General features: G+C 33.4%; 1 protein-coding gene across 1 annotated transcript in view; it reads left to right on the top strand.

The window, feature by feature from the left end:
• The window catches only part of LOC133180800 (uncharacterized), an 88103-nt gene that overhangs the window by 40983 nt on the left and 22936 nt on the right, over nucleotides 1-24184 (top strand). Inside the window, exon 3 of the mRNA XM_061315267.1 lies at nucleotides 21689-21851. Coding sequence (XP_061171251.1) covers nucleotides 21689-21851 — 163 coding nt within the window. The remainder of the gene's footprint in view (nucleotides 1-21688; nucleotides 21852-24184) is intronic.

The following is a 24184-nucleotide window of genomic DNA, read 5'->3' as shown; positions in this document are numbered from 1 at the left end:
GGGTAATTCTATGCTATTTAGCATGTGCACTGATTGTCATAAAACACCAGCGTTACAATTCACTTGACCTTGAACTTTGACCTACTTTACAAAGAATACCCTGGACAATTTAATTTAACTTAAGACTTTTGAATTTTGAGTGGCATCTGTTGATAATCAATATTTATGCATGTTTATGAGCTCATAATACTGTTCTTTGAAACTGTATGATATTCAGTAACCACACAAACTGATATTTAAATATTATGAAAATACATTGGGATCGGGATCCCACAATGGATCGTGTAGATGTAAAATGATAAATTATTATTTATAATGATTTCAACTTAATTATTCATTTGAGGGTTGGGAATCATCATTTTGATTGACAAACTCTCGCAGTCTTAAACTATGTGGGATGTTTTTTGTGCATTTATGAGCTACATATATCATGCTAGATTTTTTTGGATGAAATACTGTATATGCTAGTAGCATAGAAATAGCTATATAACCACTCTTAGATTTAGTATGCTATTTCACAAATGTCCAATACCCAGAATAAGAAAATCATAATCATGATAATGCTTGGTAAAGTTACTTGTTGGAAAGTCATAAAATTGAATACAATTCTACTGAAAAAAATTCATTTTAGCCCCCCTTTCACAGAAATAAGGACTATCAACCTAAATTCTGCAGGGCTCTAGATTACCTGTATTTAAGGCACATCAAAGACCTCTCCACCTTTCCCAATTCAAAGGAGGCATTTTTTTTCATTGGAATGAGCATATATCATGTATATTTTCCAAAGAGTAATTTCTCTCCCCCCCCCCCCAAAAAAAAAACAACATATTACTGGATGTATAATAACTAAAGCTGCTACTCATGTTACTCTTTATTACAAAATAGAAGTTAATGTGATAAAGAACATCAGAAAACAATATTATTATTTTAGTGTATAATGATATTCCCAAAATTGCTAAAGGTCTAAATTTTTCCCAATTAATATGTGGTGCTCTAGCTGGCACCATGCAGTCCTAAAAGGTGGTATGAAAGGCCTGGCCCATCTTAATGTTTGTCTATCATTCCATCTGTGTGAAAACACTTTTGTTTCCAGATGCTACCGTGAATCTTGGAAAAATAATCCAGATATTGTGTATTCTGAAATCTTGTCTCATACAATGAAAACTTTCAGACCCTTTCAGTAAATGTTATTTAAAAGATTGTTTTATCCAGAACATGCAGAATGTAATGTCTTATCCAGGTGTTTTCTTGGGAACAGTGGTGTCCAAATTAATCAAGTTTTACTGTAATCTCAAAAAGCCTTTTACAGTGAAATTTTATGTCACAAATCTTGATGGCCTAAGACCTATGTAGATTTTTAGGTCAAAAGGTCATGAACATAAGTTCATACATTCTGTGTGTTTAACCCTTTCATTGCATGGCCATGTCTTATAAATGTATAATGAAAAAAAATGGAGCTTTTGCATTCAAATTTTTAAATAATGAAATACTTTCTTTGTTTGTTAGTGTAGGATTTAATGTTGCAGCTGTTGCAGAAAAAATACATAACTCAAGTAAGCTGGGTTATGTTTATTTTTATACACCTGTCTTAAGACGGGACGTATTATGTTATAGCCTTCATGTCCGTCCGTCCATCCGTCTGTTAGCTTCTTCCTGTCCGGCTCATAACTTTAATACTATTAGGCCTAGAATTATCAAACTTTGTCAACTGATAAGTCTTGGGTAGAAGGTGTGTCGCGCATTAAAAGTAGGTCACTCTGTACCTTTAATTAGATCTAAGATGCTATGGCCAAATATGGAAAAATCCTGTCCGGCTGATAACTAGAAAACTATTAGACTTAGAATCATCAAACTTGGCCAATTTATGCATCTTAGGTAGAAGGTGTGTCGAGACCTATTTCAAGGTCACTGTGACCTTTAATTTAGTGAAATTTTTAAAAAAAAAACTGTGTCTCTATACTATTAAATTACACAATCCCAAAAAATGTAAGAATGTTGCAGTATCCTTATTAAAAAATTGTTAAATCAAGAAAATACTTATTTATTTTCATTATATACTTTAAAAATGCATATTTATGTCATTCCGTTGAAAACAGAGATTTTTTTTAACTTGTTACAAAGATTTATAAAAAGAAACAAAAACTTGTGTAAACTTTGCAATATTTTTAATAAGGTTACTGCATAACTCTTAGATTTGTAGGAACTATCTACCATAAAACATTTTTTTTTAAACTACGTTCTTGATGATTTCTTTGAGATTTAATGTCAGACTGGTTTTAAGCTGCAGTTCATATTGACAAACAGACAACCCAACATGCTGATGCATCCAGTTAAAGATTATAATTAATGAGTTCAATGTATAAGAAGGCTAGCTGTATCAATCATTTCTGTTAGAGCATCTCTGATCAAGCAGCTCTTATCTGTATCCTTTGAGAATTAGACAGAAAAACTGCTTGTCAGTTCATAGCATATGTCATTTTTATGGCCAGCCTTTTATTTTCAAAATTAATTTGGTATAGAATAAATTGGTAAGACTATTTTGATATTGTTTAATATGAAATTTTTATTTAATGTTTTGAAAATATCAAATAAATATGAAAGATGGGATGGGGGGGGGGGGGGATGGAGGGAGGGGGCTGAAGATGGGCATTTGTCAAGGTCTAACACAATCAGTTGAGAAATTTATTATAATTAGTGCCTGCACTACAGGAAATGTATAAACATCAAATATTATAAGGAATAGAAAAATTGTAGAAATCTTTGAATTAAGATTGGCATGATTTTCTTGCACCCTAAACTGTTTATGATAATTGAACAATATTTGATGTGCGTATCATGCTGTGGTGGGGCACTTTATTCTACAAAAGCTGCAATGTTTATTCCCATACTAACAAACAAAGAGAGACATTTATTGTTTATATTTATATTAAGATAAGTAATAACAATCATGTAAAGTATGATTAAGAAGCTTAAATATTTATTTATGATACATGTATGTACATCATGCATTGTTTGTTTCATCAATGGAAAAGTCACTGATCATTATGACAAGAAATCTATACAGGTGGTGTGCTAAGTGGGATTTACTGGCTGATGAACAATAATGTCATTCTTAAAAAAAAAGAAAGAAAATTCAATTTCAGTGGATGATCATAACTTTCTATGGCCTAAAATTGAATGCTTACGGGACAGATACTGATATTTTGCATTTTCCCCTGCTTTCACTGAAATTGGTGTATATCAATTGATGTCTCCAAGACATACTTTAGAAGGTACTGTTAATTAAGTGTATGTAAATATGTGAAACTTATAATAGTTGAAGGTTGTTGTAAAAATGAACTTTCAAGTTAATAAATTTTCGCAGCGTACTTTTTTGTGGAAATACTATATTTGCTCTGATTAAAATGTCATAATTTCATAAGTTTAAACACAGTACAACTGCTGTCACATTATAGTTAAGTCAGTATATAGTAACAAAAATGTAGAGAGCAGAATGGTACTCAGGTAGCTGGAATGCACGTGACCTCATTGCAAGTATTCTTTCTTACATATGTACATATAACAGGGTATTATTTTAACTCGGAATAATTATTTCATTCGGAATATAAAGAATTGAAAAAAATAAGCAACTAAGTCTTGTAGCTCAAAAGAACAAAAAAAATGTTGCCTTAATTCTCTGCATTTTGTGTGTAATACAGTATTGAGTAAAGATTTTGTTTATCTCTCTATAAATAATTTATTTTATTTCTTGTAATTATTTTTTCTTTTTATTTGTTTGTTTGTTTATTGTTGTGTTTGTTTATTTATTTGTGTAAACAAGGTTGCTTGTAATGGCAGGGGTTAGATGAAAATTTTATGGGGTTAGTTGGCGCATGCCTAAAGGGGTTAGTCGCCGCTGAGCGGCGACTAACCCCTTTGAGCATGCGCCAGTTGAGATAGGTAAAAATCCTGTAGTTAATCCATATACAATGTGTATTCAGTCTGTATTGTTAATCAGTCCACGCGATGTACAAATTAAACGGTAATTAACACGGTAGAAATATTTGTACTGTCATGCTGCGCTTAAAATCCCAAGTATTCCGTTCTACAAGTATCCATGAATGAAGACTATACATGCCGATATCCTAAAGAAATAACACGCAGAGAACGAAAATACATACCAATGCATATTCATTACGATAACCGAAAACACTAACAAGTATTTTTACAGTCGTAACAACGATTAAATCCAACAAATAACCAGAGAAATGCGACGATGTAAACACTGCCAATACACTGCAGACAATTCCTGTTCGACGTCACTTTTCGAAGTCCGACGTCACAGTACACTGTTTTCCCGAACTTTCTGTGTCAAAATGGCGAATAGGCATTGTATGTAATATAAGGTATTCTGTCATCGTAGTACAACACACAAACTTTATTCCTTTAGATTAAAGTTTTCCTTTACTTAGGTAATCAAATATCAGAAGAGGAGACGAAAGTGGGGAGTATTTAGTACAGAAAACAGGTTACAAAAATTTGAAGATCCATGATCCGCCCACTTGTTTCACCTCAGCTAAGAGGTGCATATTTAGTGTGCAAATCTCGAGTTTCAAAGTCGATGTGACGTCACACTCACAACCATAAATATGTAGGCTTACATCTAACGGGGAACAGACTGTGCTGAACATTGCTTGTATTAATAGAAAGAAGATAAATACCATTTTGAAATTAATTTAAAGAAAAGAAAAATCGACAATAATTACATTTTAACCTTAAGAGACGAGATCAGTTGATTTTGAAAGGGGAGGGGGTGGTGGCAGATTCTGGGAATAAATGTTAAAAATAAGGGAGAAATAAATAATCTGACCGTTTTTTGCCTCCTCCCAAACATACATGAAATAAAGTTTTGTTTGAGAGGTTAATTTTCTTTTCTTAACTTAAAATTGATTATCTGTCCCTGGACATGTTCGAAATGAATACCCCCCCCCCCCCCCCTGCTCCGTCAGAATCAAATGGTCGTTTACTTAGTCGCAAATTATTTTTAAAAATCATCCCTGAAAAAAAAAGACATGGAATATCTCAATAATCAAAAAAAAAAAAAATATATATATATATATATATATATCATATTGGACATTATTTACATAGTCTTTCCATTTCCAAGCCTTATACCCCACCCCACCCCCCTTTTCAATCATTTTCAATTCAGTGATGGTTTTTATTACACGGAAGCAATAATATCATAAAGCACATATGAAATATTTTGATTTTATTATTTATTGATTAAAATCAGATCTACCCTGAAGGAATTATCCAAAAAAAGAGTGTAGTGACTACTGGCTATTGCCGCTAAGAAACAATTACCAATTCTTGCAGAACATTGGAAGGCTCGATTCAGTGTAATAAAAAAAAAGTGCCAGGGGCCGTGCCACCCCAACACCCAATAATTTTGCCAGTATGCTTTATAATATAGAAAAATAGCTATTTGATGCTTGTACCTCTATAAAAAAAAAAAAGGCGTCTGATGGATTTTTAAAAAAAAAATTGTGCTTGTCAAGGAATTTTGGTAGTTCCCCCCCCCCCCCCCCCCACACACACACACTGAAATTGCTTCCTACGGGCCTGAAAATTAGGGATAGCCCAGATCAATTTATGGATGTACATACAAGTATATTACTGTATATGTTTAGATTGCGGTTAAGCAGAAACAGAGTCTTTGTTCTAAATACACTTCAAAAAGCATAAGTAATTTATACATTGCAGGTGATTGAAAATTTTACCTACTACGGTTCAAATTTAAGTTAGGCCTAGGTGAAATATTAGAGTTTACGCAGACAGACAACTAAATGTAATAGAATGAAACACAGACAGAACAAAAAATATACTGTATATGGTATATATGCGACCGATTTGTGTAATCCTCTACCAAATTCTGTGTTTCGTGGTCATTTTAAAAAAAAATATTTTTTTTTTTTACATTTAATCACCATACATGCAAAATTTATATCCTGTAGTTGTGTAAAATTTAATGACTCTCATTGAATTACATGTATAAAATATAAAATTAAAAAAAAATCGCTAATACTTATGGAAGAACCCCCCCCCCCCCCCCCATGTTCAATGTGTTGTATCTGTCAATCCATTGCTACGCTTGATTTTATTTTTTTGGTTTAAATTAGAGCAATTATAACATTTCTTGCAAACATTAGATGTCTTCAAGCCAATAATATATTGTCAAATCCAATAGAAGATTTGGGTTGTTGTGCATTTAGCTTATACAATAATTTTATACTTGAACGATTTATGAGATGTTCAACACTTTTTTTTTTAAAACTTGGTGGCAGGTGGGCAATATTAATCTATAGGCATATACCGGTACATGGGCTACAGTTAATTTTCAGCTTTAACCATACATTTCTTTTTCAGGCACGATAGATAATACAAGAAGGTATATCTTTAACCTCAAATTGTTCGGATCATGCATGTTCTTTTCCGTTTTTAGCATGCTACGGAAAACGACAACGTGATCCAACGTTCTATCATTTTATTACTAACCAATTAATTTGAAAATTTTTAACATACAGATTTTATTTTTATTTCATCAACTGAAAATTTTCAGTAGTTCTTATGTATTGTTTGAATGGGAAGTTTAATGAACCACAAATTATGTTGAGTATTTATTATTTAGTACTAACGATCTTCAAGATTTCATAACATTTACGGGTTATCCTACTTAAGAAATATTAACGTGCAGAAAAAAATATAATAGTTTACAGTGTATGCTACACACATGGTGTTTTTCTCGGTTAAGCACAAAACTTTGAACAGTTTAAAGAAGAAGCCACCTTTTCCCGACTTGCGGGGATGGGGTGCGGGTGCCACTTTACCCTTTGGCGTTGGGATCTTCTGTATCGGCTTCTACAGATCGACATGTAGATGTTTACTTCTGGTACACATATCTCTTATAAATTTTTAACTTTATAATTGCGACTATTTAATTTCAAGAATTCTTAAAGAAGCTCTAAACACTGCATACTAAAGAGTTCTACTTGTTGGGTAATTTTCACTCGGCACATCTCGGCCGATTCGTACCTCTGTGATGAAGGTGACGGAATCAGCCGAGGTTTGCCGAATAGGGTAGTTTTATGCAGTTAGAGTGAGCTGCCCTTAAGATAGGTGTTAGTTTGTGTGAAAGCCCCCCCCCCTTCCCCTTGGGAAAAAATTCCTGGATCTGCCCTTGCAAGCTGCAACAGATTTTTAACATAAAATGCCTATACAAAGGATTAGTAAAATTTTTTAATATCTGTATTTGATACTATTTTATACATGTAGATTAATCAAAATTTCGTAAATATGAAATCTCTCTCTGTATGTGCCGTTACTTTTACGTGAAAGTAGGTTATTTGATGGTTGTGTTCAAGATTGTAGCAGGTCTCCTTTGCAGAACTGTTGCTTATTTCTATCACTGATAAGTCGATGGTAGAGAGTTGATTGTAAGCTTAACTTAGCAGCCAGGTGATAGATATTGCATGTAACTGTATTTAACGGAAAGCTTGTCAAGCCGCTAGATGTTAGATTCTGGATAAAATAAAATTAAAAAAAAAACCTTTGGTATAATGTACAATGTAATCCGAAGTGGTAATAATTAAGGAGAGCATCTTGGATTTAATACACTGATTCTTCATTTGTGACTATAATTTTTTAAAAAATGCGGCACTATTGACCAAAATTTATACTGCATTTTGTAAAGTGCGGACATCTGAATACATTATTTTTGTAGCTTGAAAAATATTTCATCTAAAACTCGATCACCAAAAATTATTTTTATTGATTAACAAGCTAGCCGTGAGTGTTCTTGTTGTTCATGATGAGTTCAAGTCCTGCAGTGAACATCTTTGTGTATATATATCAGGCACGTAGTAACGTTTTTCGAACGTATGTGTGGGGTTTTTTTTAGGGGGGGGGTATGTTTGGAAAAGGAGGGCAGACCCCCCCCCCCCCCCCCCCCCCCCCCCCCCCCCCCCCGAATACTACATGCCTGTTTATAAATAGAGACGAGGAAAATATTTTGTAGCTCTTTATCTTAATTCATTCCAAAAACTATAATGTTTTATCAAAATTAGAATACATGTATACTTGTATTTCAGGAATTTGTTTTTCTCTTAATTGTCATCTGTATAAAAAGATGAAGATAACGAACAGTATTCAATCTGGAAAGTCCAATGAAAAGATACAAATTTGGAGCAGAGCAAACATGGACCTCAAAATTTAGAGGTGGGATCAGGTGCCAGTGGAGGAGTGAGCATCCCCTGCCCCGCCGTGTGCTCCTTGACATGATCGGGAAAAAGCGGAAAAACCCATAGACAGTTCAGTGTATAAATAATGGCCTAACAATTAGTATGAAAAACATCAGTCAGCATTTGACTCAATGATAAGTTGTACGTGCTGACAAGATCATTGTATCGACCGTAAAACTTGCGAAAAGATGACATCAAACGAGACTGTTGATATCCTTGTTTCATCAACTTGTTTGTCAATTGCTTGCCTCGTTTTAGAAATTGTTCATAGGTAGAGCATGCTCTTGTGTATCGAGAGATGCAGGTGATAAGGGTATATTGCTACATAAGTAAGGAAGGTGACGATTGAAAAGTTGAAGTCATCACGTTTATCATGAAGCTTTGTTGTTAGGTTACCATTAACGTCTTTTTCTAGTAAAATATCTAAATATGAAACAGATGTGTCAGACTCTGTGGTATCTTCACTGGGATATATCGAGTCAACATATGAATGAAAGTAATTGTTGTTAATTGATAATACGTCGTCGATATATCGAAATGTCGAGTTGAAGGCCACAGCAAGTGTTTTCTTCTCGTGTAGAAGTTTTTGAATAAATTCCAACCTTCCTGTGAAACAGTACAAAAAATAAAGAAAAATTGTCTTCGCTTATATTACCTTCATAACCGTATACTTGTAGACCTCGGTGTTTATCCTTGCAGAACACACGTATTGAATGAGGATTTTTCTTATCTATAGCAGACAGCAGCAGCAGCACACGATTGTATCCGATGCAGTTAACATATTAAGGACACCCATTTCTTATTTTCAAAACAATGTACTAAATGAATTATTGTGACAGCAATTTTTTTCCCGGATGAAGACTTCAGCAACCTGTCAGGAAGAACATTTGACCCTGAAGAGTTGAAGAAACATATATATATATGTGTGCAAAACCAAACGATCAATTGAAATATTTCTTCTCAATCTCTTAATTTAATAAAATCCAAAAAAAAAAAAATAAACGAACAAACAAACAAACAAAAAAAAAAAAAAAAAAAAAAAAAAAATGCAAGTCATGGATACGTATAGTCTCTGTGTATCTGCAAAAAGAAGTTAACTGGACTTTAAAATGCATTTCTTCCTGATAAATTATTTAATTATGTACAATTTAGATCATGTTTACAAAAATCTAAGGTGACGTGTATACATGTACTTCCGATCGATCTCAATACTAATACATGTAATTCCATCTACATTGTACACTGAAAACCAAAATGACTGCATGATAAGACTGAAGCTCTATAATGTTTATGCTAAGAGAGGCATGAAGGAAGTTTGAAACACGCGTGCATCTTTTTTCAGTTTAACATTTACAGAATCACGCACATGTATTTTAATAAAAAGCTGGTAATGTCTCAATATGACTGTCTGTTCCATATGAGCGCATCCACTTCACTTTAATCTTCACTTGTTTTGTAAGAAAACAAAATCATTAAAACATTTCAATTTTATCATTTCTCAATCATTTTTGCTTCAGATTTCATACAGTACAATTCAACTTGAAACAATCCGGTATGACACGACTTTTTTGCATCCAAGGGAGTAGTCTTTATTTTCAGTGATCCATCCGAGTGTAATCTGCAGATCAAACATGACTAGCTAGAGTCACTGTTTTTGCATTTCGGCAAGCTACAGAAAATGCCTAGTAATGATAGTTAGCCACTGTTTCCATTGTTTCCACGTTTACTTTTGAATTTTCTGCATTTTCAATGGCCGGAACATATACACTAGACAAAATTGCTAACGCACCACTTGTTATTCTTGTTTGTGAATTGAACATTTACATAATCGGTACTTGTATATTTAATATACCATCTTTCCCAATACAGTGGAATTGACAAATGTCTCAGTGTCATGACAAAAAACTTTGTGACCTTCTTGCCCGAAAACCATTTTCCCGACATGCACTGCGCATCGTTTCTTTCAAATATATGAAGTTGGTGATTACAAATTGTGGTCCGTGAGGTTGCAACAAAAGCAGTCTCCGAGTGAAAAATCAAATAATATACAGCGATTGACTATCATATTGCCTAGTATTCATCCAGTGCCTTGGTGTCCATACCTAGTCTACCTAACTTCCGGTTGCCCCAGTTTTGTGGAAGAATCTTGAAATTGTCCTGTGGTGCTTATTAAATGCCATGGCTATCTAAAGTAAACAATTTATATATTTTTTAATCTAATTGTAACTAATCTTCACTAGAAGAAAGAATGATGTATGAATTGTTTTAATTTTTTTTATATACAAATTTCTCCAAAGCAACCCCCTGCACACGCCATACTAGCTAACTGCTTAGGCACGCTTTTCCAAGGTCAAACGTGGCATAGTTGTAATTTTTTCTGGGTTTTTAGTTAGTACAAACATAAAGAATACAAACACAAAGAAAAAAAATATAAAAATTTCTTCCTCCAAAGAGTATGAGCACGATTTTCATTATTTCTACAAATGGTCACGCTTCAGTTAACATCGTAGTTATTGATAAGTTACGACATTAAATGTTTCATTTTTTACTTTGATAACATATTTGTTTCTCAAAAACATCATAAACAATTTTAGAAAATTAGCAATGTAATTTTATTTGGTGGTGCGTTAGCAATTTTGTCTTGTGTAGTGTTACCCCCTGTCCGTCCTTCATTTTCCAGATTTTTATGTCTATACTTGAAGATACTACTGGTATATAATGAGCTGATTTTTAGTATGTCTTTTGATATTGATGTCTTACAGATCAAGTATGAGTTTCGTGTTGACTTACCCATCTTTACGAAAATTATGGGCTTATGGCCCTTAGCAGGGACATATATACTAGTATATACATGCCCCAGCCCTTGGACTTTGAAAATTCCTAACAAATCTCTGTTTTCTGGACCCTTTTTTATTGTGCTTGTACATAATGCGCTTTGGTTTGTCTCTTTCAGATCAACAATCGCAACTTCTCGGACCTTTCCGAGAAGCGGAAATACATGTACATGTACTACCTAGAATGTGTTGAGTAGGCGTCCATGAAAATATGGAGACTTCTTATCCATATATAATTATATATAGTCTGGAGCTTAACTTTTTTGAATTTTAAGATCTGACCTGTATCTAAAACATACTACAGAAGGGACAATCAATTCTGTCTATCCGATACTTTAATAAAGGAAGCGACCACGGGCACCTGACGTTACTTATTTTTCTTTTAGTATAAAAAATTTAAAAAATATTATATAGACCCCCTACCTAATCTTTAAGAAATAGGATGCAACCACAGGCACCTGACGTTACTTATTTTTCTTTCAATAAAAAAAATATACCCCCTACCCAATAATTAGGTAGGGGGTATATTTTTTCATTAAAAGAAAAATAACATCAAGTGGCAGCGACTCAATTTTCTATAAACAGGCACTTAGTATCGTTTTTGAAAGTTGGGGGGGGGGGAATTTTTACAACTTACCTAGCCAAATTTTATTCACCACCAATGAACATTTTTCAACAGTTAAAGGTTATAACTGGCAAAAAAGTGGGGGCAGCCCCCCCCCCCCCCCCCCCCGATACTACATGCCTGATAAATGCGTTGTACCTGCTGACTTTCGTCGACAGTCCAGACGTCGGGTAACATCGATTATTTTTCATTTGAGAAAATGTCGAGCAGTTATCCGTGTAAATGGTCGTCACATAAGACTCTTCCATTAATTTCATCATGCAGTAATTTAACCAATATCAATTACACCAGGAAACACAGATCCGTTGTGAATTGGTAAAGAAATTTAGGTATCTGGAGAAATTGACTAAGGAAAGTGATAACAACACCCCCCCCCCCGCAATAGTTTTGTCGGCTCCTCATAAATAGTTCATTATAATTTTTTTAATTTAGTGATTTTTTCCCCCTGTAAACTTAAAGTCTCCGTTGTATGAACATAAGGAGAACATAATATTCTTTCTGGGTTTGACAATGAAATCAGATATGTATTGATGTCTTCTACAGCATGCGTGAGTTGTAGTTACATTATTTTTTTTTTAATTTAAATGAAAAAGATAACTCGAGTTAAGCAATAGAACATTTAGAAAGAAAATATGTACATAAGTATATGCCAAAAATATAAAATTACGAAAAATACTCATCTAAATAAATATACTTCACTGCACAATTATATAGAAAGGATATTTGCGTAAATGTGCGAAAACATTACACTGTATCAATGAAACAGAATTTAGTAGTAAATTTTATGTCTAAATTCAAAGATCGAAGATCGGACGCATGTTTTTTGTCCTGTCTGCCCTTCATTCTTGCTGTCTACGAAAAAAATTAATACATGTACAGTATCTGAATGAATTTTGAACTGTAGTTTAGATGAATATGTATTGATCACAAGCATAAACTTGCATCATCTCAACATTTGTGTTTTACGAGGTGTGTACGGCAAACAACAATATTAGGTTATCGCTATACATCTTGCGATAATCTTCATCTCCATTTTAGTGCATGGATTTATCAAAAAAAAAAAAAAAAAAAAAAGTAAAAGAGGATTTAAAACATAATTCAAAGTTTTACAAGTCACACTTTGTTCAGGAAGGAGGAATTTATCGCTGTTAATAAAAGAAAAACTAAAATATTGTGTGTGTGTGTGTGTGTGTGTTCATTTATTTATTATTGGCATAAAATATGATTGCAAGGTCTACTTCTTTCGCGATTGGCTGAGTGTGATTCGGAAACTTCCAGTACTGCCAAATACCAAATACGTGTATCCTGTGACCATCATCAGCGGAGGAAAAACCTCCATTAGGGGAGAAAGAGATATTGAATACAAGGTACATTTAGAAAGTGCATATAGATTAAAACCCTTCGATGTATTGACTTTTTTTTTTCAGAGAGCCTTGTCTGGATTTTTTTTTATTGAAAAGCCGACCTCTACCCCATTTTTTGATATTACATTGTGATCAAACCTGCCATTTTTTTTCTGCCGGAAATGGGGTGGGAATAAAATCTAACCATTGCCCCCTGATTTAAGAATCGGGTTTCTGTGAAGCTGTTTAGTATTTCGTTTATAAATTGTTTCCTTGGTCTACACGGTTTGTCTGAAGTTTTAAGATTCAAGAAGAAAATTAAAAGAAATTAAATATTTCAACTGTGCTGTATGTGATTATTAGAATCGGGGTGGGGGTATCGGATTTGGATATCGATTTAGACTCTCTAAGTAATGGTCAACTTGAATCATCTGGTTGATTGTTTTTAATATATCGATCTGTTATTTCACGGGTTTTACTTAATTACAAAATAATTTAGGATATGGCTATAATTTAGGGGCTGGCAATATTTTTTCGATTCTAATCAAAGTTGAGAGAGAGAATCAAGCTTAATTTACTTCTTACTTCTCCTTGAAAAATCTGACAAACAAAAAAAAAATAATAATCATCTGAGAAAATTGGGGTTGGGGGTTGGGTTACATTCCTCCCTATTTGTCCCAGTGTATGCAAGACAGATTAGGGGACGATCATTTGATTTTGAAAGGGGGTGGCTGGAAATTTTTCCGAGTCCAATTTATTTTTTATGTCGGTGAAGGACTATTTATTTTCATAGCATCAGTCAAAGACAAATTCTTTATTTTCTTGCCAGTCAAGAACGGATTATTAATTTCCAAGACCAACATTTTAGAGGACAGATTATTTATTACCCCCCTCCCCTCGCAATCAAATGGTCGTCCCCTTATTTGGTTCCAAAAGCCCCCCCCCCCCCCCCCCCCCCCGGTAGGATCAAAATGTATTGATAATTGATGATTAACGTTCTTTAAGCTTTCACTGTAAATCATTTTTTTTAAATTTTGATCTTTTTATTTAAAATCAATCGAAAGATACAAATAATTTATTTTTTTAACAGAATCTGTTCCCTGCATTATCATGCTCTTGTCATACTATATAGCTGCTCTTGACTGTGACGTCACATCGACTTGAAAACTCGAGATGTGCACACTAAATATGCACCTCTTAGCTGGGGTGAAACAAGTGGGCGGATCATGGATCTTCAAATTTTTGTAACCTGTTTTCTGTACTAAACACTGCTCGCTTTCGTCTCCTCTTCTGATATTTGATTACCTAAGTAAAGGAAAACTTTAATCTAAAGGAATAAAGTTTGTGTGTTGTACTACGATGACAGAATACCTTATATTACATACAATGCCTATACGCCATTTTGCCACAGAAAGTTCGGGAAAACAGTGTACGTGTGACGTCGCACTTCGAAAAGTGACGTCGAACAGGAGTTGTCTGCAGTGTATTGGGAGTGTTGACATCGTCGCATTTCTCTGGTTATTTGTTGGATTTAATCGTTGTTACGACTGTAAAAATACTTGTTAGTGTTTTCGGTTATCGTAATGAATATGCATTGGTATGTATTTTCGTTCTCTGCGAGTTATTTCTTTAGGATATCGGCTTGTATAGTCTTCATTCATGGATACTTATAGAATGAAAGATACTTGGGATTTTAGCGCAGCGTGACAGTACAAATACTTCTACCGTGTTAATTACCGTTTAATTTGTACATCGCGTGGACTGATTAACAATACAGACTGAATACACATTGTATATGGATTAACTACAGGATTTTTAACTTACTCAACTGGCGCATGCTCAAAGGGGTTAGTCGCCGCTCAGCGGCGACTAACCCCTTTAGGCATGCGCCAACTAACCCCATAAAATTTTCATCTAACCCCTGCCAATACAAGCAACCTTGTTTACACAAATAAATAAACAAACACAACAATAAACAAACAAACAAATAAATTAAAAAGAAAAAAAAACAATATTACAAGAAATAAAAAATAAATTATTTATAGAGAGATAAACAAAATCTTTACCCCAATACTGTATTAGACACAAAATGCAGAGAATTAAGGCAACATTTTTTTTTCTTCTGAGCTACAAGTACATGTAAGGAGACTTAGTTGCTTATTTTTTTCAATTCTTTATATTCTGAATGAAATAATTATTCCGAGTTAAAATAATACCCTGTTATATATATCATATATTGTCATATACAGCTACTTCAACAAAACTCTCTATGCATTGTGTTTATGTAAAGTATATTGATTGTCAATGAAAAGAATATTATTTTTACAACATTTTTCTTTGGTACCAATAATTGTAAGGAAGACAAAAATTTCCTGAATTTTGGTCATACATGCTGTAATTATCTTTAATAATACTAACATTTATTTAACAGGAGTATGAAATTTTTACAAGCATATACAGTCTTGCATACAATTATGAGATTGCTATTTGATATTTAAAGTGATTTACAAACAAGACAAAATTTTAATGAATTACATGAGAAAGGAATAAAGCATGATACAGTCTTGCATATTCATATGAAAATAGAGATCATGCATTCCAAGTAAAATAGTAATTTACAGGTTTACAAGTGGGTATAATGCTATGCAATACTCTGTTTTTTTATGCATTTCACAATCCAATGTTCGATTTCATTCTTTGATTTGCAAAGTTCCTCTTTTGATTTTTTGCTCACCTGAGCTGAAAGCTCAAGTGAGCTTTTCTGATCACATTTTGTCCGGCCTCTGTTTGTCCGTCAGTCTGTCTGTCTGTATTACAAGCTTTTCACACCACAGGTAATTTCAACCAAACTTGCCACAAAGCATCTTTGTTCAAGTGAAGGGCCAAAGAGTGTAAGTCAAAGAAATATGTAAGCATTCTTAGTGTAGATTCAAGTTAATTCAAATCATACCCCCCCCCCCCCCCCCCCCCCATTTAGGGGTAGGTCGGGATCACTTAAGCATTCAAGCCTTTTCAATACTTTTTTTCTAACCACAGTGCCCAGGTGAGCGATGTGGCCCATGGGCCTCTTGTTTAATTTTTATTGATTTTTGTTTGAATCCAATGAATTAATGTTAAATTAGGAGTGCCTGTTTCATCAGTATACATATACCGGTATATTGTGATATTTTGCTTGCGTGATACATATCAATGAAATGGAGACTAAAGAAAAAGTGAAGTTATGTTTACACACTTTATTTGTTAAAAAAAATCATGGAAATTCTCTAAAATATTATTTCAATAGTACTAATAAAATATTATGTGTAAAAATAAAATGTTTTTATCATGATATGTTTTAAAAAATCATGATTATATCAATTAAAGTACAAAATTTTTGGTGATACCCATCCCTATGTTAAACTAGTTATAATTGTAACGGGGACCGTTACAGATGTTCCCCAAACGCTCCCCAACACCCTTTTGGTGTCTTATTTCCTGTAAGCTTCATTAAAAAAGGCAATGAAGTATATTGGTCGTTTTTTGCATTTCACGAGCGCGCACGTGCGTGCATGTGCAGGATGACCATGTCATCTCGTCTGTACTGTTAATGCATCTTTATATTCTCAGTATCAAATTTAAACATTTCATCAAAAATATATAGGTTCCGGCTATATCAAGTATATTGGTCATCTTAGCATTGTGCGCACGCGCACCTGCAAGCATGTTCATAATGACCATGCCATCTTGTCTACACTTATAATTTGTCTGTTTATTCTTAATATCAAAGCTTTTCATCAAAAAATATAAAAATTACGGCTATATTAAGTATATTTGTCATTTAACACATTGCACGCGCGCGCACGTGCATGCATATGCATGCATGTGCATGATGACCATGTCATCTTGTCTACACTTCTAATATATATAAATATTTTGAGTATCAAAACATTTCATCAAAAAGTATAAAAGTTACGACTATATCAAGTATATTGGTCATTTTACGCTTTGCGCGTGCGCGCACGTGCATGCATGCGCATGTTGACCATGTCATCTTGTTTACAATTTTAATACATCCTTATATTCTGAATATCAAAGCATTTCATCAAAAAATATAAAAGTTACAGCTATATCAAATATATTGGTCATTTTACGCAATGCACGCGCACGCACGTGCATGCACGTGCGCGCAAAATGACCTTCGTTCCGCAAATCTACATAACATGCCTAGTTACCCTAAAAAGGTTTCACCTCAATTGGATGAGTAGTTTACGAGATCACTCACGGACAAAAAAGTACCCAGGAAGAAAAATAATAATAATAATAATAATAATAATAAGAAACAGAGTAAAAACAATATGTTCCCAAACTTCGTTTGGGGAACATAATTATGTACTACATGTACATCTAATAGTAGGTTAAAATATGAATCAGTAGTTTGCTTATGACACTTTTAGTGTAATAACACTGTTGAACATGGTTTTGAAAATTCAAATAATATTTGAAATTTAACATAGAGCAATATGTCATGGAGAAAATAAACAACAGCACCTAATGCAAAGTAACAATTTGAATTTATTATATTTTATTGTATATCATGTATTTTTTTAAGTTCATATTATGTAGTTGGTGTATGTTTTAAAAGTGCAGGAGTGACAATCCGTTTGAATTTATGATAAATGTGTTCACCAAGGCCATGTATTACTGTATTTCGATCATACCCAGTAGTTTATTCAATTAATGTTGTCTGTTGGTGCTTGTGAGGAACTTGTTTGTGGTGGACTTGCAGTTGATGAAGAGTGGGAACAAATTCCATCCAAGAAGAGCAAATTGGGACTCAGAGAATTCACTAGAACAAATAACTTTTTATGTGATCTGTGAGTCGAGAAGCCATTGTTCTGCAAAATGGACATGGTCTTCTTGGTCTGGATGTTTAAGATTTGTCTTTGTTTCCTTTAAAAAAAAATATAGACTATGTAGCTTATCAAAGAATTGATAAACAGTAAGCATGCATCTTCCTAGGATATACAATAAAATCTTTTAACTGAGTGCCAGAGGATATTGGACAAGACTCAGTGCCAAAGATTGGGCAAGACTCAGTGCCAGAGGATATTTGACAAGACTCAGTGCCAGAGGAGATTGAACAAGACTCAGTGTCACAAAATATTGGTCAAGTCTCAGTGCCAGAGATTGGACAAAACTCAGTGGAAGAGGATATTTGACAAAACTCAGTGAAAGAGGAGATTGGACAAGACCCAGAGCAAATCGGGACTCAGAGAATTCCCTAGAACAAATAGCACATCAAGTTAAGCCCAGGGATAGACAAAGCTGTAGTATACCAACCCAGGGAGAGTTCTGTAAACATAAACATGATAAAGCTCTGGCAGAAAACGATCACGAAGAAAATAGACTCTTGAGTGTTCAATATGGCATATATATATATACTTGCAAGTGATATTTCTTTAGTGGAGTAGATTATTGATATGGTCACTGTGAAAGTGAGTGTATTTTTACATCAATTTAGACTTCACACAGTAGATGACGTCACTCTATAATACTTTTAAGGATCCTCAAAGTAATATCTTGAGTGTGAAAAAAGGGTTTCGGCATGCAATCCTGTCTATGAAATTTGAAAAACTCTAGAAGCTTGATAGAAAACTTGAAGTACTTGAAATCGAGGGCTATCAGAAGCTGAAGTATTTTTGAGGATACACTAGTGTTTAAATGTGAACATCGTACGTGGCTCATTGGAGGTAGCAGAGGTGGACTTTTCCCCAAAAACTTGTGCAGCCTTTCTGAACAGAGGGTGGAGATTGATTACTGAAACTCGATAGAGATGAGCAGTGGGACAGACTAAGATTAAGTAGGCAGGCATGTGTTGAAGTACTATTGACTTTCAGTAGACATCTACCTTATTTGTGGACAATGTTAAATGTCTACATGAACCCTTTTACCTTATCCACTATGATGCATCTGAAGTTGGATCTGCCCTGATGAATCTTGAATAGCACTTTGAACTGCAAGACAACCAACAGAAGAAACTTATTATATTTTTCACATGATGATGAATGAACATTTTCTCATTAAGTTTCAAGTTGATATATTTACTTACAATTGGTGTGATTTTTTTGTTTACTTAGTTCGGAACAAGTTGTTACATTTTATATCCGATAATCATACACTGTTCCATCAGATAACAAGGACAATGGACCATATTCTACACATTGCTTGTCATTGGAGGATTATTTTCTGATATCATATTCCTTCTTACACAGCATGCTTATCACCATTATGGATACAAAACATGTAGACCAAAATGAACTCTTCATTCTCATTCTGTCATTTAAGCACTACAAACAAAAACACAAAATGACAGATAGGCGTTTATGGAAGTGGCAGAATGCTAAGCTTCAGTTTGCACAAACAAAGTGAATTGCTACCAGAATTTTTTATCAATAAGATTTACAAAATGTCTTCATGCAATTTTATGAGAAAAATGTGGATGATTGGATATCTACTGTATTCATTTCATGTCAATGAAAAGACACAGAGGTGTGTTTTGAAATAAATTCTTGTACAAAGAAACTGTGGATGCTAAAAAGATGACAATTATTGACAACAATGTGACAAGTTTTTCCTCAATTATTATGTTTTACAAAGAGTTAATATAAGGCCACCTTTAAAAAATTGTTTGATTGCCCTGACTAAAAATGGCCCGACTTAAAACCTTTTTATTTTTACATTCAAGGACACAATATTTTTTCTGATTATTCCTCTCATCCCGTCAACAAATTTGTTGAAATTTTCTGGAAAAAAGATTTTCATACCTACCTACTAACCCAATAATTTTACCCTGAGTTGGGAGAGGGCAAGCAAACATTATTTTTAATTAAAGGTGGCCTAAAATTGAAATTTTTTCTGTATATTAAAATTTTTGGCTCATTCAGTTCAAAGAAACCTATATTTCATGTTTGAAAATCTTATCACTCCAAATTACCAATTAAGGTCCCAGATCTAAAACCATATGATCTGTACTTATTATTCATTGAACGACATAATAATTAGATAACATTTTTATTGACTTTATGCAGCTATATATTAAGGCCATTTCAATTTTTTTTTTATGTTAAGCATCCATTGATAGATTGGCTTGGAGATTTATAAAATTATAAACGAACACAAATTAATATTGACAAAAACAACTCTTCGAAATGCAGTTTACTCTTTAGAGATCGACATCTCTTTTTTTTTATGTGGTGTACCAAACTTTTTTGTTTCAATGAACTTGTAGTTTAAATTAACTTATTCACAATGCAAGGAGAGTATTCCATTTATATGCATAAAATATGTGTTTTTTCCTTTTGGTTTTTTTTTTTCAAATAGAAAGATAGGTTTTCAAATTTAGAGTGGATGCTAAACAAAGAAAAAAACTTGGAGTTGCTTAACATTATACAGCTATGCATAACATTTTATTCGTATAAGGGAGCTAAAGGGTAGATCTACAAACTTAATGTAGAATCATCATTCATCAATGTACATGGTTAAGTTTATGGAGAATTAATTTATAAACTTATTCATTGATTATTTTGTTAGGTATATGATTTTCCCCATAAATGTGCATCTACAAGAATTGATAAAATATTACCTGTCAAAAAACTGCTGCTTTTACCAATGAATTCAAATGACATTTATAATTGTAAAAACTTGTAGTCATGTATTGTATTCACAAAAAATCAACTGTACTGCTATTGTAGTTATTATTTATTATTCATGTATGTGTAGCTTTTGTTTTCTAAATAAATGTTAAAAAAAAAAAAAGAAATGTTTTAATTTAACAACACCTTTCAGTGAACTTGGCATTATGAATTGCATTTGCTCTGCTGGCTTTATACCATGAGGTGCTGACATGGGCACCTGATGAATGGATGGTGTAAACACCCCACCCCCAGCTTCTGAATTTCTTAAAAGAATTCCTAGGCTATCACTTCTATATTTCAATATCTGATATCATTTCTGCTTTTGTAAAGTTTTAAAGATTGACCTTATATGGTATAAATTTAAAAAAATTGCAGCGAAACAGAAAATCATCAAGCACTACTTTGTTTAGCATATTAATAAACAATCCAGATTTAGCTAATCGAAACTCCTTGGATGTTTTCCACAACCTACAATCAAAACCTGTTTCCCTGCCAGTGAACAAATAACTTATTTGGACCGGGTGTGACTGAAAGAGGCTTGTAAAACATCTCCCTGAATTACGTCTTGCATAAATTGCATTGGCAAGGGTTATGTTATATTAATATTGAAAATCTCCCTCGAAACAGGACATCCTGTAGTTTACAAGATTTTGTTTCTTACTTTCAGTATTTTTATATACTTTAATATATACTTTTTTTTAATACTGTAAAGGGCAAGATTTTGAAATATAGTGTAGGAATGATAGACTATGAATTCATGTTATTTTGATTTTTTTTTGTCGAATAAATATTCTCAAAAGAGGGGGGGGGGGGGGGGGGGTTTACACTATCCATTGTCGGGTGCCTGTGATGCTATCATGGGATTTGTCAGCAGTGCAATTGCAATTCTTAATGCCAAGTTCACTGAAAGGTGTTGTTAATTTTTTTTTTTTAGGAAAGGGTTTATATGCTGAGAAGGCTTATCTGCAAGGAGAATTTATTGTGGAATATGCGGGGGACCTCATCAGTCGCAAAGAGGGGATCAGGCGTGAGAATACTTACCCTGCCAGTAAAGGAAGTTATATATACTTTTTTGTCTGGGACAGCAAGAAGTACTGGTAAGTACTATAGTATTAAGCTAAAGCATTATGAGTGTTTTCTTTTTATATTATAATAATCAAATTTTTCTTGAGTAATAATCTTAGAGTGAACATCTTCAATTCTAATTTTTGCACCCCTCAATATCAAAAAAAACAAATAAGGGAAGGGCTTAGAAACTTCGATCTAAAAAAAAAAATGATTTTTGTATTATTAAGACATTTGGGTGCATTTTTATTTTATAATTTAATGTTTATCTAAAAATCATATACATTAATGTCATGGTTTTATTATGCCCCGCCACAAATATGGCAGGGGCATATAGTGTTTTCATGACTGTTTTCCATCCTTCTGTCCATCCGTCTGTCCTTCCATCCCGCTTTGCGTTTAGCTCTGTTCAAAGCTCAGTTTCAAAGAAACTATCCAAGATATTTCTAACAAAACTTAATATGCTGATAGATATTAATGAGATATGCAAGTGCTTCAAAATTTTTTACCTTGACCTTTCCTTTGACCTTGACCTCACTGTTTAGCTCAGTTTAAGGAAACCATTCATAAGTATTTTATCAAACTTCATATTCTGATATATACTGATGAGAGCTGTTCAACTGCATCAACCTTTTTGGACCTTGACCTTTTCTTTGACCTTGACCTCACTATTCTTAAAGTAGTGTTTAGCTCAGTTTTAAGGAAACCATTCAGGATAGTGTTATCAACTTCATATTTATAATGATACATACTGATGAGAGCTATTCAACACAATAAAATTTTAGAGAGAAATTTCACGAACTTTTGGATCAACCCTCAAAGGCTGACTGCACTTAAGGACATGCGAAATTTGCGACAAAATAAACTTTCAAAACAAGCATTTTTCTTTTCATTGCAAGAATGGTCGACATCCAAACTACAACTTTATGTAATTACGCTTAATAAAAGTATGTATTTACAAATTTTGAATCTGTTTTCAAAGGCAGGGGTCATCACAATTTCTTAAATCTCCGTTCAATAATGAGGACGCCCACTTTTTTACTGACTTTATACATAGTCGGTGCATGTTTGTCTATAATTGTTCTACGTTTTACAGTAGTTGTATATTTGCATAAATGATAATGTGTCAAAAGGAGATTAATATACAAACATGCACTCATGGTTAAAAAGAGAAAAAAAACTGCTTCTTCGTACATTCGCTCTCTGTGTTGTAACCAAGGACTGTGACTTGTTAAGGTCTTCCAGTATCATCAGTTCATCAGTAATAGATTATCAGAGCTCCAGATAAGGTGTGTACGAGGGTTGTCCGTAAAGTTCGTGGACAACATTTATAATTATTGACGAACATTGATAAAATACATGAAATTATTATTTTCATTAAATTCGTGTTTCAGTTTATTAATATGCAAGTTTTAATTACAAACAAAGCACAAATAGTTATATTTTATCAGATACAAAAAAGATACACACTCATACCCGGAGCACTAAAACAAAAATCCTTGACGTTACTCAACGTCAAAAGCTAAATACATTTAAGTTTTCTTAACGTAGTCACCGTTTAACTCAACACATTTCTTATGTCGCTTCAACCAGTGATCAAAAATGTGCACAAACTGTTCTGATTTCATTGTGTTTAAGTGGCACAGAAGATATTCGGACGGAAGAGACAGTTTACTAGATGACATGCGTGAAGGAAGACCATCTTTCCGAGATTGTAGTGTTGTAAAAAATGAAGTTCGTAACGTGACTTTGCCATATTTCCGTACATGAAGTCGTTTTACGCGGACAGAGGTTTGATGATTTGCAGGATCTGAGATAGGAAGTGTGTTAAATATTATTTCACATAAAGAATAGATTACTTTACCATGATTTCCCGACTGTTTAAGGAATTTATGGATCTCTGTTGGTGTTTTTCCGATGTCTACACAAAATTTTATCACTACTCTCTGTTCCATCTTTTCCGAAAACGTCCCTTTTTCGAACAATGACGATCCTGTCTTAATAAACTCTGACCTCGATTTCTCTGCCATTTCGAAACTTTGAACGTTCAAATTTTACAGATTTGACGTTATAACGTTTATCAACCTTATAATGTTTAAGCCATCCAAATTTCCAAGGAATTTTACAAAATACAAATGAAATGTATAAAGTGATACATAAGTTTTTAATTAAAACTTTGTTGTGCTCCGGGTCACCATCCCAAGTCTAATAATGGAGCAATAATTGTAATTATACACTTAAAATTGAATAAAATTTTTCATTTTGTAATTCACATATAGTAAAGGATTATAAATATGCTAATGATAAATATCTATGACGCAACTTTTATTTAAATTTTAGCTTGTCCATGAACTTTACGGACAAC

The sequence above is a fragment of the Saccostrea echinata genome, unplaced genomic scaffold (assembly GCF_033153115.1).
Source record: "Saccostrea echinata isolate AGI-Se365-2 ecotype Australia unplaced genomic scaffold, CSIRO_AGI_Sech_v1 ptg000007l, whole genome shotgun sequence".
Taxonomy (NCBI): Eukaryota; Metazoa; Mollusca; class Bivalvia; order Ostreida; family Ostreidae; genus Saccostrea; species Saccostrea echinata.
The sequence above is the reverse complement of the archived record's forward strand: the minus strand, read 5'-3'. Positions and strand labels throughout refer to the sequence as shown.